Source organism: Lutjanus erythropterus, chromosome 9, assembly GCF_056507025.1.
Source record: "Lutjanus erythropterus isolate fLutEry1 chromosome 9, fLutEry1.hap2, whole genome shotgun sequence".
In the NCBI taxonomy this organism is placed as follows: domain Eukaryota; kingdom Metazoa; phylum Chordata; class Actinopteri; order Lutjaniformes; family Lutjanidae; genus Lutjanus; species Lutjanus erythropterus.
This window is the reverse complement of record NC_139325.1, coordinates 24,033,809-24,052,373: the sequence shown is the minus strand read 5'-3', so window position 1 is coordinate 24,052,373 and position 18,565 is coordinate 24,033,809. Positions and strand designations below refer to the sequence as shown.

The 18,565-nt window shown below is 39.5% G+C and overlaps 1 protein-coding gene across 2 annotated transcripts; it reads left to right on the top strand.

Moving 5' to 3' along the window:
* Positions 1-4,010: 4,010 nt before the first annotated feature.
* uts2r3 (urotensin-2 receptor 3) lies at positions 4,011-6,985 on the top strand. Of its 2 annotated transcripts, none has more exons than XM_084725693.1 (2): positions 4,011-4,242; positions 5,790-6,985. In XM_084725693.1, the coding sequence occupies exon 2, from the start codon at positions 5,801-5,803 to the stop codon at positions 6,941-6,943; it is 1,143 nt and encodes a 380-aa protein (XP_084581819.1). In that variant the 5' UTR covers positions 4,011-4,242; positions 5,790-5,800; the 3' UTR covers positions 6,944-6,985. The 2 variants fall into 2 exon arrangements, with proteins under 2 accessions (XP_084581819.1, XP_084581818.1); XM_084725692.1 differs by having other exon boundaries at positions 5,736-6,985.
* The last annotated feature ends 11,580 nt before the right edge of the window (positions 6,986-18,565 follow it).

The window sequence follows — 18,565 nt, the reverse complement described above, 5'->3', positions numbered from 1 at the left end:
TTTAAGTCATTACCACTCTGTTCTGCATCAGCTCTCTGTGTCTTGTGTTGAGTATACTGAATATTTCTGGGTTTGGGACTGTTGGTTGAAGAAAGTGATATTATGTGTTTGCACATTCCTGCACAAACTGTACAACTCTTTTATTTAAATAATATTGTCCATACTTCCTTCTATAGTTTTTATGATATTTTTTCATTTTTTAATGTTTCTATTTATGCTTCTTGCCTTTCATCTTTATATTTTTCTTGTACTGTGTTTATTCTTATGCATCAACATACCACAGCAAATTCCTTGTATGTGAAAATCTATAATAAATCCTGATTGTGATGAGCAGTATAAAGCAGAGGTGTGAGGTAACAGTACAACAGTACAAAGCCTTGTTACTGTACTTAAGTTTCCAGGTATTTCTATTTTATTTGAGCATTTAATTTTTTGAATGACTTTTTACTTACAATCCCTACATTTAACATAAATGTCTGTAATTTATATTCCTAACATTTTCAGTACATGCTTGTTAAATTATTTTAATGCATTTGAGAGTAATTATGGAATATTTTTTTTTATTTTATTTTATTGCACACTGCCTTCACAACAGGACTGATTTCAACCTAAACTGATGAGACAATAACAATAGAAAAGGCAATTCCATTTTTTTACCTGTTAAAATGTTTTTTTTTTGTTTTTTTTTTATATTTCCTTACAGACTTTACAGATTGTAAAGACCCGTTATTTTTTTATTTTATTTTATTTTTTTTACATTTTATCAACTAGATGATTGATAGACAAAAAATCAGAAGATTAATGGATAGTAGAAATAATAGTTGCAGTAAATACAGTAAATACATGAATATGGCCAAGCAAACAACTACTGGACACATGTTGGGCTTGATGATATTTTAGCAATCAAATATCAATAACAATTATAATTTTTTTATGACCAAAAAATGTAAACTGATGAACTGAACTTTAAGCGACAAACAAAAAACACATTAACTGCTTTTTGTTTATGCAATTAAATATTCTTTTATTGTATTAATAATCTTAAAAGTTCATCGTGTTAACCTTTACGAAATTGACGCAGCAGAGTCCTTTGTATAGACCTACAATCACAGACCCAGTCCTTATTTCAACAGCTTCATCCATAGTAACAGGATGACTAAATTAGCATAATAAAGATTGCTGAAGACTAATTAACAGGGGAAACACGTGCACAGCAGTTCAAAGCACAAGAACAAAGCCCATAGCTCAGGTAAATGTAATTAGAAATTATATAATGTGTCTGCACAGACTGAGATTGATGTGTTCTGACAAAGACAAATAAACAGCACAGTATGCAGAGACTTTCACCCCCCACCCCCCACCCCCCCAACTCCCTTTTTTCCATGTTTGTATGTTAAAGTTGAGCAATATCCGTTTCCAAATGCCTGGTTTCACACTTCATAATCTGTCCTGTTCCTTTTTTTCCCAATTCAGTGTAAATTTGAGACCTGGACCGCACCTGATATCACATTATTAGAACTTTTTTTTGCCACCTTGGCATTCATGCCTCCTTCTCCATTTTCATCTATTAAGCTGTTTTACCTGTCTGTCTCCTTGTATGAGGGAGCCTGGATGCCTCCATGCCCCCCCCCCTTCCCCCTATTTTGGCATGCCTGTGCCAGGTATTTGTTCAAATTCCTCACACCCCGTGGGGATAGGTATGTCCCCCCGTTCCACCCGTCCCTCTCTCGTCTTTACTGCCTGTCTCTGTCTATCTTATGTACGCCAGCACATGTATGAAGCAGCCAAAGTGGACTCCCCACCACCAACATGAGGCGGACAGCCTACACATTTTACTGGCTAGTCACAACTAAATCATTTCCAAGTTGTTCAACCTCTTGAAGCTGGCAAACCACAGCTGTGGGCTCTACAACGGCCGGGCCAAAAACAACTCGCTGGATAACAGGCAACTGTAAGTTGCTTTTGATAACTGCTGAAAGACCCGTTTATTCTGCGATGTTGTCGGAGCTTAAAGTCTTATTAGATCTACCAGATCAACTTTTCTCTGACATGGACAAATGTTGATACAGGCAAGTATGCTGGATAATTAATTTCCTCTATAATTTAAACACCAAATCATCGTATAAACCCCTTGTGGGGTGTGAGGCGCCTTGTGTTTGAACACGAGCTGATGTGGTATTGACATTGGGTCAGAGTTGAAGTGCATTAGTTATTGCACCGTGTCATGAAATGTCATGTCATGGCTGGCTCAGTATGCCTGTGTCTTTCCCCTTCCCTCAGAGAGTCTAAACTCCACACAGTCTAATTCAATCTTACTGGAAGAAGAATCAACAGTGCAGTTTTATATTTATGCTTACATTTTTCTGTTATCAAGCACGCAGTGAGATATTCACAAACAGAGTCACGTCAAAGAAAATTTGACTTTTGATTGAAAAGTTTCTGTTATAGGTAACCAACCCCATGACCTTTTGGTTGCGGACAGGTTTCTTAAACCACTAATCCAATATATTCTGTGCCAGTCTTACTCTGTGTTTATAAAGAGTTGAAGAAAAATACTCTGAGTCCTAAAGGGAACCACAGATAATATGTCATTCTTGATGGGGCTATCCAGGTCTCAACTTTTGAAATGCCTTTAGGGCTGTAGCTAATGATTATTTTCATGATTAACTGAAAATCTGTTTAGTCTATAAATATTTAAAACTTATAATAAAATCAAAACAATGAGAAAAATGCTCACCCAACCTGAAAGTGACATCTTCAAATTTTTAGTCCAACCGACAGTCTAAAACAAAAAGAGTCTTCATTTAGTGTCATAAATGACAAAGAAAAGCATCAAATCCTTACATTTAAGAAGTTGTAACTTTGCTTGAAAAATGATTGAAACGATTAATCAATAATCAAAATAACTGGCACCAAATTTTCTTTCAATTTAATCATTGCAACTTGAAAGGCCTCTGTATCCAACTATCAAGGATCATGGTAAATTAATGCGCGGCTCATTATTTGATTATTTTTAGTGCCATTAATATCTGCATATGTGGAACCATAAATGCATCACTTTGTTTTTTAGTGCTATTGGCATTGTAACAGCAGGGTTTTCTTTATTGCTGAGAGACTAAAATAGAGGACAGTCATAAAAATAAGAAAACCATGAAGACTTTCATTTAATTATGTGTTTTCTACTTTATCTTCTTCACTACATTCTTTTGTTTTATACATATACTAATAGGCTTCAAAGTGTTATTACTGAATAAACCCAGGTTTTATAAATCCATCACAATAAATTGGTAGTTTTCTAAACTTAATGCAGGGGCCATGATATCTGTGTCTTATACAGCACCAGATGATTTGCCAAAATATGATGTTACGATACCATTTATGGTCAGATTCTTGAAGTTTCATGGAAAGTCTTTGCAGTGAGTTCACGGTGAGATTTATGCCTGGTTCAAAGGTATTGAAACCATCAGAGAGTCATCAGACCATTACTGTAAATCCCCCTTAATGTGGCTATAAAATATAAGAATTGAAAACACACACTAATATTAGCTTTATCTGTATTTTAAATTCTTATACCGCTACTCAGCTGCACAGCTGTGGGCTGGCTTCCTCTGAATGCTTTTCAGCCATAAATTAAAGCAACTGAACTGTAATTACCTTGAAATGAATGTTTTGAAGTGAGAAACATTTTCATGACAGCACTAAATAGATTTCAACCACAAACCCCATTTTATATAGAAAAACAAACTCTTCCGATACCCCTCTTGTTATTGATACCTACATTATTAATTGTTTGGGAGTGAAACATATAATTAGGGAAGATGGTTATTACATATTCTGCTCCTGTTCAGTTTCAAATGAATGAAAAAAGGGGGCTTCCTGGACCCCAGTTCAAGACAGCGCAACCTAATATTAATATTCAGTACTGTGCAGGAGAAGCCCCCTCACCCACCGTCCCATCCCACCCCCTTTCCTCTCACACACACTCCTCTCCCGTCGACTCAGACACTTCAAAGCCTGAGCTGCACTGAGCAGGACACACTGCAGAGATCAGATCACAAAAGTTTGGGGGCAGATTGTCATTACACCTACTCTGACCTTCACCTCCTCCTGCTGAAGATAAATAATCCTAATTTTGTGCCTGAGGAATTCAGAGGGATCATTTCAAAATGGGAGCAGAGTTTTTTCACCAAACTAATCCATGGAATATTATTTTTGCAGCATCTGGCATTAAAAAGCTTTAAGGTAAGTTTAAGAAAATCAAATCGGTGGAATTACATGATTAATATGTGCAACTACATCTGTATAAATATTGTGTGGGTTACAGGCCTATTACTCATTTTGTTTTAGGGCCCAAACTCAGGCCATTATGCAATCGTATAGGTTGAACTGTTTCTCTCAGGCCATTTTTGTCTTTATAGCATGAAAACATGTTCTTTCTAAAGTATGTGGATGCCAAGGCTAAATATTTTTCATTCATTGCTAGCAGACCTTAGAATATGTCAGTTATTTTTATTTTGAGTTGTAGGTTTTCTGAGAAAAATCATATGAAATTAAAATGCAATCATACATATTTGTATAAAATAAATTTAAATTAAAAGAAAAAAAATCTTCCCCTGCAAAGATTTCCCGGTAGGAAAGCTTCTGTTGTGAATATAACACAGCTGTTATTTAAAGGGAGCTGGTAATGTATGGAGGCACGCAGCACGGTGGGGGTCTGGCTGCTCCTCCACAGTTCAACAGTAGCTCTTAACCCTGGTGCAGCCTGGGTCACCATGTGTCACGCAGGACGTTCCTTGTCAGGCACCCTGCATCTCCTTTGATGTTGCTGCAGATAATATTGCTCCAGAAAATCATCGGTCTTGGCTGAAGCAACTGACAAAATAATATCATAAAAGGCAGCATGGAGTTTAATACCACCATCGTCATCGGTGGCAGAAAACTATCACTAACAAGCAATCTGGATATAATTTCAATTTATCCTCATCCTAAAATTCAAATATATTAAATAAAATCAAACAAAGCCCTTGTTGTTAGTCCCTTCTGCCTCACTGCACTATCCACTGACTCGGCAGATTTTCATGCACAGGTCCACATCCAAACCACCACAACATCAACCCAGAAATCTAAACTAAAACTTGACAATTCAGGGTTTGTTTGCACAGAACAACTTCCTAGTCATGTCAGCTGTCTTACTTTTTTTTTTTGTCTCACTTTGCCTAATTGTTGCCCAACCGATGACCCTAACATGGAGCAGGCATTTTGAGGTTTTGGTCTAGATTTACAGTCTTCAGCTGGAGCCCTCCTACTCTGAAAATCCAATTATTTCACTAAAACCATGACAGCCTCATCTGGCTCCCTGTGAACCTATAAAACTGTAAAGGCGGTGCCAACCAGAGTCGGTTTCTGCTAAAACATAAACCATCCTGGTTTGCTGACATTTTCATTTCTACTGGATGTTTATATGACTTTATTTACTTTATCTGGTGTCAGGATTCACATGAACATAAATAATTTTCTAGTAAATATAGAGATCCAAATCAGGTTTAGCTTTATTGTCCTTAATCTGTTTTGTCATACAAATAAAATCCACAGAAACCAGAGAATATGTAAAGGAAAGTATTGATGGACACTAACAAAATGTCCTGTTCTCTTCTCCACCTGTTTTTCCATTTTGATCCAATCCACCCAATCTCCACCTCCCTCTTCTCTGCATCTTATATTTGTATCTGATTCAGACCTTTTAACATTCACTGGCTGCCTTCCTTTTCACTTTCAAAACTTTTTTTTAGAATTTCATATTATGGATCTCTCAGGCTCTTTGCCTCCACCGTCCCCATATACCTTCCCTATTCTCCCCAACTTCTCTGGGCCCTCCTCCTCTCCCTCCATCTCTCCATCGCCCAGCCTGGCCTCCACAGCGCTCTTCTGCTCCCTCCTCTCCCTCCTCTCCTTGCTGGGCATCACAGGAAACCTGTACACCCTGGGCCTCCTCCTGAGACGCAGGAGAAGTAGGAGAAGACGTGGGACAGGACCAACCTGCTGCCTAATGAGAGTACCTCTACCATCCTGCCTTGCCAACTCCTCCTCCCCTTCCTCCTCCCCCATTTCCTCTTCCTCCTCCTCCTCCTCTCTTCACCTCCAGGTACTGAGCCTCGCTCTGGCTGATCTGCTCTACCTGTTCACCGCTCCCTTCATCGTGTATGACAGCTTGGCGTCCGGCTGGGCCTTCGGTGAGCTGGGCTGCCGCCTCCTCCTGAGCCTCGACCTCCTCACCATGCATGCCTCCATTTTCACCCTCACCGCCATGAGTCTGGACCGCTACCGGGCTGTGGCTCATCCCCTGCACACCTCCTCCTCCAACTCCTCAGGCCTGCTGCGTGTCAGCCTGGCATGGGGGCTCGCTGTGGCTCTCAGTTTGCCCATGATGATCACGCTGCACCTGGAGGATGGGGACAACCAGGAGGGACAACTGTGTGTGCCGGCGTGGGACGAGCAGAGCTCCAAGGCCTATCTGAGCGTACTCTTCTGCACCAGCATTCTTGGCCCCGGCCTGGCCATCGGCGCACTTTATGCCACGTTGGGCCGGCTTTACTGGGTTTCTCAGACCAGGCCAGCCTGGGCCAGTGGGAGCAGCACTGCTTGTCCTCCTCGTGCCCCAAAACCCAAAGTCCTGCTCCTCATCCTCGGTATCGTCCTGGCCTTCTGGGCCTGCTTTCTGCCTTTCTGGATCTGGCAGCTGCTGCCTCTCTACCAGCCCGACATGCTGCGGACAGTGCCAGTGGGGACGCAGGTGACAGTGAATCGTATCCTCACAGGGCTGACCTATGGGAACTCCTGTGTCAATCCTTTCTTCTACACACTATTGACTGGAAAACGAAGACGCAACCGGCAGACACTGACATCAGCAAATCAGCTCTGCCGTAAGAGTAGTCCACTGCAGTAGTGTGTGTGTGTGTGTGTGTGTGTGTGTGTGTGCGCGCATGCGTGCGTGTGTGTCTCTAACAGAAGAGACAATAATGTAAGTGAAAATTTACTGTATATGAATGCTTTATGAGTTCCATAATAGTAGGGCTGGGTATCACTTTAAAGATTACAATATCAGTACCAATATCAGTGCCATTATAGTGATACCAAAACCAACATGACCAGTACTTCACTCTATACCCAACATGTGAATGGAAGCATTCCTGAAATAGTCCCTCTGTATTTTATGCAATTATTTTTATCAGACACCAAGGGCATGAAGTATAGCCGTATTTTCAAATGTTTTCACGGCACACTGGACTGCCAGCTCTGTCAAATACACTGTGCTCAACTTCATCACACCACAGACTGTATGGGCTGTGGCTGCTGTGGTAGTAGGCCAATCTCACGACTCATTAAATAGAATAACTTCTGAGCAGAACTATAAAAATAGTCAATTTTTATTCCAATTGCAGGTATTGTTTGACCAGAGAAGCTTTGATACTACTTGGCAGTAAGTTAGCTCTGTTAATACCGTAAAGCAGTATCGATACCCAGCCCTGATAAACACCAAAGACCATTGATTTATCCTTAGCTTGCAAACTAAGGAAACAGAACAATACTAATCAAATGATAGCACTTTGTATAAATGCTTTGTGACAGAACATATTTCCTATGAAGAGACAATCACAAAGACAATCTCTATAAGATGTGTCCTTGATCTGCACACAGTCATATCAAATCATGTGTCTCTGATTGCTGTAGTGGCCAAGTTTACATACTGGTGATGGCTTGACGATGGTAAAGAAATACAACAGACCTTTTTAATATGAAATAGTAGTGTACACACAGGTGTTATCAATGATAATAACTAAGCTCCTGTTTCATTTAGTGTAGCAGAGTCTTTCCAGTGAGCCAACATGCACAACAGCAGCACTTGGACTATGTTTGACCTGAAAACAAACCTCAAAGGCAGTTTCAGTAGGATTTGTCCAAGCTGTTCATAAATGCACCACAAGATAGTTTATTGTTGTGTCTCATTCCCAGGATGTCAGTTACCAATGTTTTGGGTTGATAAAGTATCCCAAGCACAGCAAAAATAATGAGTTATTCAGGCAGAGGCACCACCACACATTTCTAGTGGGTGATAGTGATGATTAAAAAGGATTGTGTTTCTGAGTCTATACATTGTTTTTCAGGAAAATGTTGTATATTAATTACTATCAATGGCAGCACCAGTGTTTATTCTACTATTCCATGTAAAATTGGCTGCTGTGAAAAGGATGTGGATCAAGTGGTTACTAAGGTAATTAACTGTGCAAAACAAATTTAGTCATACCAACAGATGGAATAACAGAGAGGAATGTTGTATTTAGTCAACAGAATGTTTGTCCTGTACTGTATTATTATACAGTAATATTATACAGTATTTTTGCTGTATTAGGAAAACAGAGTCTATGCTGCATGTTGTGCATGCACAAGCATTTCCAGCAAAAACCTGATGCACTTCTGCTTGTTTTCCGAGAACTATCAAAGAAAATGTTTGTTTTTGAACGACTGGTCGTAACTGGTCAGGACCTCATTGGGACATTTTTCTGAGACATTGTTTGTTGACTTACTGAATCATGTTTGAGGGGGTCAACAGTCTTTTGTTTGCTTCCCCTGAACCCTGACATATCTAAAACAACTGACTTTTTTCATAATCACGACCTGCATGTTGGGTTTGAAAATGTACTTATAATTTTGACTCATGCAATGCTTTGCATGGCCTCGACTCTTGTTGATTGTAACTGCTGTTTATAATAATGCATAATATATAGCCTTGAATAAAGATGATGCTTTCTGTAATTCACTGTGTGACTGGATCTTTAACTGCAGAAAAAGATGAGAAAGTGGCCAAAGAAAAAAACAAAAAACAACATAACTAAGGATGACACATCTTGGTGTTCAATAACAGATGTAAAAAAAAGCAGAAAAATCTGATACAACACTGAAGTGAGACAGAAGGAGGCCGAGAAGCAGATGTAAAATGTTCCTAGTGGAGAAAAATCCTCGAGGTGCGTTCATTCTTTTGTTTGTGTGTCTGTGTCAGCATGTCAGTGTCTCTAGAAGGTCTTCCCCATCCTTGTGTATATACTCGCTGGCTGGTGTTTCTGTGTCTCCCTGTAGCAACGGTCCGTCTCTGTCTGTCCGACTCAAAGGCTGCACTGTACTCTATCGCAAACCCCGCTGCTCTTTGACGCAGATGAGCAAATATTGTTGTTTGACAAAAAGGAGTAAGGATGGGGATGGGATGATGGGACTAAGGGGGTGGTGTGGTATCGTATGAGGATAGCGCTTCAGTCAAAGACATGGTGTTTTGGGGGGTGGGTGGCGTCCTTGAGACATAGGGGTCCGGCAGGGGACTATTGCTGCATGTTGTTCATTCTGTTTAAATTTAATAGGTTTACTTTCTAAAGCCTACAATGTGTCTGCATCTGTGTCCATGGATGTGAATGTTTCTTTAAAGAGTATTCACCTCCTCATAAATAAATAAATAAATTAATTAATTAATTAATAAACCATTAATGAAAAACTACATAAACTGTTCCATTTTTTTAAAAAAAATCTGAGGTTGTTTTTCTTCAAATGTAAATGTAAAATATATTTAAATTTGATACACAGAAAATCCGAGACAACTTCATGCAAAATAAATCAAATATTGTATTGTTTTGTATAGGGCTAGGCACTCATCACCCACACATTACAGATGATTATTTATCAAACATCTCATTTTGGTAATAATTCCTGAAAGCACAAACAGTCATTCGCACAATATCAAGGTATTTGGTCAAAAATATTGATATTTAATTTTGCCCATATCGCCCTGCCCTACTGTTGGGTAGTTAAATCTGCTGCAATTCATCATATTAGATGAAGCCATCAGCTGTCTGCACTGTTTGAGAATTTACAGTATGTTATTTTAGTGAAAATGTGTATATCAAGATATATATTATATATTGCAGCATAGCCTAAAATATCAAAATATTATACATAAGCCATATCTCTCAGCTTTTCTTTCTGTTTTTTTAAGATTATTTTGGGGGGCTTTTTGCCTTTATTGACAGTGACAGCTGAGGAGTTGACAGGAAAGAGAAGAGGTGACATGTAGGAAAGGGCCACAGGTGGGAATCAAACCAGTGGCTGCTGCAGAAGATTGATAGCCTCAGTACATGGGGGGCATGCTCCACCAAAGAAGCCTTCTGATGCCCCTCCCAGTCCTTCTTTCTAAAGCTTTTAAAATGTCTGCATATGTCTGCATCTGTGCTGATGGATGTGACCTTTCCCTTAAAGAGTATAAACCTCCTCACAAATAAACAAAGCAATTAATATCAACCATAAAAAATCACCAACGTGTTCCATTAAACAATTTCTGAGGACGCTGCTTTTTGAAAGTGTACATTTAAAATGTCTCAATTTGATGCACAGTAAAAACCTGAGACATTCATGTAAAATAATAATGTAAAGCTACAGAATTATACAATGCATTAATTCCCCATTAAGGCAAAATGACATTTCAATTTTCTTGTTAAAAACAGCAAAACTGTCCTCTAAAGCACGACTGCTCTTATATATAATATATTATACATCTCTGTGTATGCTGTTTCTGTGAGGTAAAAATGCTCTTTAATTTATTACCTCTAATTATTAACTATTTTTCATAATCTTAGCAGAGAGACACTTGATGTAAGGAGTCAGTCAATCGAGGGAACTTGGGATCATATTTACATTTTATAATAGAATAAAAATTAAATAGGTTTTGCCTTTGGCCTGCAGCCAACCGTTAAGTTTCAGTTTTGGCCCTTCAAGGGAAAAAAGTCTGTCTATCCGTGCTCTTAAGACAGAGATACATATACACACTGAATAATAATCAATTTTGACATTATGCATGGGGGAGCAGATAAATAAGTGTTACTGATCCTATCTCAAGTGACACATCTGGATAATTGTGTTTTTCTTTGTCCACCCAAATCAGACAAAAACACCATTAAACTATATTAAGTGCGGTTTAACTGTGTTTTGACTTGACATTCAGTAACTTCTGTCAGAACATAATACCCAGGTAATTACTTATTTGAGTGGTTTCATGTTAAATGTAATGTAAAATGAGACTTGGATTATGTGGGGAAAGCAAACTTAAAAGTTTGGGTTTATTTATTTGCATATAAAGTTCAGACATGTAGGAACATTAAGTGAGGAAAAGAAAACCAAAGACGCCGCAGGGCTTTACTACATTGGTAACAGCAACAGGTTGAAGAGACACATACCAGAAGCATTTGTCAAGGGAGCGGGTGCGTTTCTCTGCACGGTGATGCCATTATTTCTGCGGCTGTAGGCTGCTCTTCGCTGCCTACCATGTGTTTCCATTTACCTGGTCCGGCTACCTCTGAGCATAACGTTCCCACTGCAGTTATTACCCAGAGCCCTGTGCGGTCACACCACGGGGGGCGCTTCTGTTGTGAAGTTAATGCAATATCCATCCACCTTTCACAGACAAGCGTGGCCCTCTAAGCACATTTGTCCATTTAAATGGAATTTCTTGTGGACAAAGAGCCAGCTCCACATACGTTTGAAAGCGTGAGCGCTCATATGAGAGGTGGTTTTTGGACCCCTGGGTCATACTGAAATGACAGAAGATGGAGGGTGTAACTTGTGTAAAGATGAAACCCTTCCAAAAAAGACACGTAGCAGCAGCGTGGATATTAAAGCACAGAGAGCTTGTTGTTCAATTTTCTGAGTCTGCAGAATGGACAAGTTTTGGGTGTCTGCATATTCTAAAACTCAATATATCAGATGATTAAGTCCTCCCTCAGGTCTGCGGGGATGACTGAGTGTTTGATAAACTTCAAATACGTGCTGTTTGGTCAACCCAACCAAATGGATGGAAAATATTGTCTCAGTTGGCAGGCTGGCCGATCTATAAACTTAGTGTTGTTTGTTTTGGTAGTTGCCAGCACCGGCCGGCTCGCTCCAATCATAACTTTTGTCCAGAAGCTTTTGATTTCAGCCTGAGATTGCAGGCAGGACTGTCCTCCTCCTCCTGCTCCTCTCTGGTCCACGAGGAAAAACACAAGGACAAATGTTGTGTTTTGGAAGCATCGCTCTGTTGTTCTACCTGAGGATTTCATAAATCCAGCACATGTCCATTTCCTGGAACCACCAAGCATCTTTTCCATCCCAGCAGCAGCAGCACCCCTCCTCGCCCCCGCCCGTCAGGCTCTCCTCTTGACCAGTGTTTGAGGCAGCTGCAGGTGCCCCTCCCCTGGGCAGCCCGCTCAGGAAAGTATCCCGCTGTGTAGACGAGACGAGGCCACAGCCTGCGCCAAATTCACGCTGTGAGGTGTATAAGAGGCTCCCATTCTCTCCAGACATACACAAAAAAGATTCCCTTCGCACTCCTCCTCTGCCTGCCCTCCTCTAAAATTCAATCTTCCCATCTGTTTTCCCTCTCTCAATCACTTTTTGTCCCCGCTACACTCTCTGCTTACACTCTTAGAAATAAGGGATCCACGGTGGTTCTTCCTGAAGGACTGTGGTTCTAGCTAGAACCATTTGCTTCTGAGGAACCCTGTTTTGAGGAAGGGGTTCTTGAAGGGTTCTTTTTAAGATTAAGGGTTCCTTTTTACATTGAACAAACCCTTTTTGGAAGAAAGAGTTCTTTAAGGATTGTTGAAGGCATGGGTGTTAAAAGATCCTCACCCTCAAATATTCAAATGTTTATTCATATTTCAACTGGTATTTTTAAATGTAGATGTCTGAAATCCCCTTAATTAATTAATTTTTCTTGTGTTTTTGTCTCATCAGTAGAATATAATTCATTTTTTTAAGAACCCTCAGACGACAGGAGCGTTATAAGTGAAAACCTTATTTAAAAAAGGGTATTTTAGATCCCCTTAGGTGGGTTCTAGATAAAACTCTTGGAATATAAAATGGTTCTTGGTAAAATCCCCCGAGTGGGTTCGAGATGAAACCCTAGCAATATAAAGGGGTTCTTGGTAAAACCCCTTGGTGGTGTTTTTCCACCAGATAATCTCTTGAACTGATTACATTCAAGATTTTTGGAACCTAAGTGCTATCTGGTGAACGGGCCCATGTTTCCATCAGTTTTGAGAGGAACCATTGTAATCAAGGATGTTCATCATCAGCAGGCATTGCACAATGCACAACAACCAGCAGAATATGACAAGCCTATTTGGTTCCCAAGGAAAACCTGCTGGTTCCAGCTGGGGACCAACTTGTCAGGTTTTCAGGAAAAACTCTGAATGGTTCCATGTTGATGGAAAAGGCACCTTAGAATAATTATCTGTAGAACCTCTCCTAGGGGGTTGTGAGGGATACATTTCACAGATGGCTCTAGGAATAACCCTTTATGTTGGGTTCTAGGTAAACCCCCTGACAAGGCTGTGGGTTGAACCTTTATAAAGGGGTCTAAAAGGAACCAAAAAGGGTTCTCCTATGGGGACAAGCTGAAGAGCCCTATATGGTTCCACTTAGCACCTTTATTTCTAAGAGTGTACACTCATTCCTCTGCATGGTCTCACCTTATATGATGTTAATGTTTAAAGTTTCACTGCAAGTTTTTGCATTATAAATAACTCAAGTTGAATTAACATTCACTTCATCATCTTACAGCTTTTGACATCTTTACAGCAGTTTAAAGGGACAGTTTATCCCCAAATCAAAAATACATATCCAGATTGTTTTGATGTGAGTTGCAGAGTTTTTGAGATATCGGTTGTTGAGATGTCAGTCTTCACATCAAAAGAATGGGACTAAGTGGCATGGCTTGAGATGCCAAATCGCCCAAAAAAAAAAAAAAAAAAAACATTTGAAAAACTCAACAGCAATGTTTTTCGCACTTTGAGTACCACAAGCCAAGTGCCATTTAAATCCATTATATTCAAGAGAAGGCAGACATCCCATACTCTGCAGCTCACACCAAAAAAAATCTAGGTGCACTGCAGGTAAGTAAGTCAAACACCCTAATTCAAGTTTTACAATACCCGCACATGTAGTCAACACGGTATTTAAAAAAACAGTTTGTAATTGCTGTTTTGACAGCAAACACTGAAATCTAGTAGCTCACAGTGTTTCTTTGTTCAGTCCATGGCAACCCCACCATGAGGCGCCCTCCTCCCCATCACGTCCCCTGACTTCACACCTCTGTGTCAGCCGCCAGGATCAGGCGAGACCCAGGCTTGCGTGCCTTGAAGGCCGGAGGTTACATCAACCGACATACACATTACGGTTCGCACTTGGGTTCTTACTAGGAAAGACAGTAAATATGGCACGTCTGCTCCTCTCGCTGCTTCTCCTTCTTGCTGCGTTTCACCGTTTCTCTGCACTCCCCCTCCTCATGGCACACTGCCCGTAAACAGTCATCGCTGTCAACTCAGGCGTCAAAGCTCCCCTGGCCTCTGACCTTCTGACACTTTACTCATCTGAACCCCAGAGTTTATTCATGGCAGAGGAGGAGCATCATGCATCTCTATGACACTAAAAGCCTGCGTAGCCAATAATGAATTACAGCTGGAACGATTAGTCGATTAATCTATTGGTCCATCACAGAAAATTAACTTCTAACTATTGCTGTGACAATCTGTTTATTGTGTCATACCAAAAAATAAACTAGATCTAGCTCCTTAAATGTGAGGTTGTGCAGCCTTTTCAGTCTTTTGTGACTCGAAACTGAGTATATTTGGGTTCTGGACTATTGGTCAGACAAAGCAAGACATCTGAACACATTAGAAAATGTTAATATTCAATTTTCACAATTTTAATTGACTAATTGATAAATAATAATCTGGAAAGAACTGTTGACTGTTGAACTGTTGAAAGAAATGTGTATATAAATGCAAATTAACCATTTTAAAGTGCCATTGCCTCTCAAAGGAGTTCCTGCTGGCTGTGACAAAGGTGCATTTCAGACGAAGAAATGGAAATTGTGAGCTCCTTCATTCAGTTGTGTCAACATAAAAAGTTAAATTCTAGCTCTGCTGGGTAGACTGACCCGTAAAAATTATACGGTTTAAGAACAACGGGACAGCTTTAGTGGGTATATTTCCAGAGGGGGGGGGAACCTAACAAGACAAGACATGAAACTGATGGTTTAGTACATAAGTAAGTGTTGCCATGCATTTATGTTCACCAGTTTATTGTCAACAAATTATTTCCTTTCTTATACCATTATCTGTTTGGTTACCTGCCTGTTCTTTGTTTCTTTTTGTAGCTGGATATTTGTTATAAAATAAAATAAAATGACAAATTAATCAAAACTTGAAAATAGTGAAGTAATGACCTAAAGTAAAAACTGATTTCATCCTTCAGGTAAAAAGAACAGAAGTAGCATCACTGTTACTTCCTTATTTAAAAGTGTAGGATGTGGAGAATGCAGGATGGTGTTGAGGTCACAGAATAAGAGTGCCACCTACAGGTGAAATATAAGAACTTCATATTTGAAACCAAATGGTAAAAGTAACAAATAGTATTTGAAACCATAGATCGTTGCACGACACTTTCCCCCATTTGTTCCTCATAGCTCCATGCGAATGAACCTTTTTAATAACTAGTTTTTGATTCAATGCGTGGCAATCATTACCTTGGTACTTTATTGTGTGTTGCAATGCCAAGTAACTTAAGACAGAAGACGGATGGAGGAGACAGATTTCACTTGAATGAACATTAAGCACAATGGTTGGGCAGCCATCTATTGCTCAAGCTAGTCATCATCCAGGGTGGCAGCAATAAGTCTCGACTATTATCTTTCCCCACATTAGTGTGCAGCACCACTGGCTGAACATCACACTGACAGGAGATGCTATAAATTTTCATCCTCCCTAATAAACAACACAAATACAAAGAGCTAAGTCTTAAAAACTGTGCATGCAGTAGCTGAGATAATGTCACTGAAATCTACAGCCTGGTGAATACTACATTTCCATGTATTAAAAAAATCATGTCAATTCTCTCTCTGATGGCATTAATATGTACTGTCACTCATCATGTATACACAAGGTTAGTCCTGTCAGCCACTGTTGTTGTGACATTATACTGTGTACTTTTTACAAGCAGCGGCCAGCAACAACTATAAAATGGCTGCACGTGTTTGCTGTGACACAACACGTTCTTCTTCTTATCTGTCTTTGTACGAACTGAACTTCCAGCTCAGGTGGCTCGCTAACAGACAGTGTCCCCAGAGAGGAAGACACCTCCCATCCTGAGGGCCCTACACTGCAGAACAAGTGCTCTTCACACAGAAAGGAAGAAATGTCTTTAAATAAATATGATATAATTCCACTATGAATACTGAGCTACTTAAAACCAAGGTATATGGGCAATTTAATTTCATACAGACAATTTTTAGCTGTCAAAGCTCTTCAGCTCTTGTATTTAGAGTTCTGAATGCTCAATTTAAACAGTGACTGGAATAGTAAGGTAAACTAGATCATTTTAATATGTCTTTTCAAAAAAGTTATTGCACACCATAAAGTCTTACTGAAAGGTGCGTAGGAAAAAACAAAGAATCCTGAACACTGTCCTTCAAGGGATTCTTTGGTTTTCATGTAAAGTCAAAAAGTAAAATCGAACTAACAGTACAAAATTATGTTTAAAAAAGTAAAGTTGATAAATAACTAAATTTTCAGACCGTTCACTGAAAATGCCGCAGTTGTCAAATCAAATTTCTTTCAGTAAAAACATAATTGCAAACACAAACCTAGTTTGAACTGCACGAAAGCCCATTGAATAGCTGCACAAGGACTGAAAATAATCCATTACTTCCACTCAAGCAAAGTAGAAATAACTTCAGTCCTAATAGATGAACATGAACAAAGCCAACGTTGTGATTGAAATCTAATACTGTGGCTTTTGAAACAAGCTTTCCTCTCACGCACACGACAGACCTTGATCCTAATCAAACTCCTGAAAGCAGAGTTTTGCAGCCTGTTTTCAACACCTCTCATCATGGAACAATAGAAATCCAACGAGGGTTGCTGGTTGTTCAATCTATTGATCCATGTCGCCCCCACACAGCGTTCTCACCTTCCACAGTAACCTGCACCTCCTGGCCATGTCTCTGAGCTCCTGGGTGGTCAGTAACTGAACACCTGTACCTGTCAGAGACTCTGAGTAACCCAGTACATCAGAACAGCCTGCAAGCCGGCAGGTATGATGCTGTGCCCTGTCTCTGTACAGGATGCTGGATGTTAGTTTCAACCACCAATGAGACCAAACAGGCAATTTAGCCTACATAGATTACTGTAAACCTACAGCTCTGACAACCTTTTACCAAGTTCAGTTTGAAAAGTTCAGAATGCTTTTCATTTGCAATCTGTTTGCAAAAGAGGTGAGAATGTTTCCAACAGGTCAAAAGGCAATAAAAGCCGGTCAGGTACATTAAAATGTGATGAACAGGTTTACAGAGAGTCATTATTAGAAAGTGGCTAAAACCCAAAATGCCTATGGTTAACGATGGGATTAACATTATTTATGACATAATAGAATGGAAAGCACCGCTCTTTCTGTCAGACTGCAACAGGACAAGTTTTTGAAAAGATGGGAAAGTTGTAGTACAACCAATTCTTCAATGCAAATTTCTGTCTTTTGTTTTGTTTTGTCTTACCTATTTTGAGTATATTTTATTTACTATTTGAGTATAACAAAGGCACATCCAAACACCCTGATAATATTTTTTTATTTTATTTTTTTTTTTACTATTTTTGTTCACTGTTCCTTACTTGCTTAGTTATTTATTTTAATTCAGTTTTGCCTCTTTCTATTACAACTCAGAGATTTGTATCTTTTATTGTAAATATGAGAATGTTTTGTTAAAATCCAACAATAGATAATTAAGAAAAGGAACAGGTTTGCTGACACAAATACATTGTGCTAATGCACTAAACTTTCCACTAATACATTTATCTTCCCACTCTATGACTAGGGACGAGAAAGACATTACAGGGTACATTTTAAAGACATTTTTAAAAGTTGTGTATGATATACAAATTTTGCTGCCTTTATTACGTACAAACGTAAATACTGAGTCACATTTAATTCAGAGGGATTACTGTAAAACCTCAAAATACCAGGGTCTGATCATACAGTCAAAAATGTGGAACAATTTAGCTACATTTATATTGTTTGCTGTTGAATGGTAGGGTAAAAGCCCACAGTCAAAAACTTTTAAAAGTTATTAGACATTAGTTTGTGCATTTCAAAAGAGTTAGAAAAACATTTTATGAAGTAGGTAGTTAGTACAGCTGCTCGCACTCACCTGTTTGATTATGAAGCCCGTGCTGCTGCAGCTCAAAGCCTTTTCCTTCACTGGAAACTTCGACGTCTCCTCTGCAGAAACTCACTCAAGGTTGTCACGACGCAGATGCTGAAAGGGGGTACAGGTGGGGAGGTGAGGTAGCAGCATCACACCTGAACTTTTTTAAAGCTGAAAATATACCGCCATGTGGTGGTTTCTAACGCCCCCTTGTGATATTTCTTCCAACAAAAGCATTAACCGGAGGCGGAAACGGTGAGGCACGTACCGGTCGTGTCTAGAAGGGAACCCCAG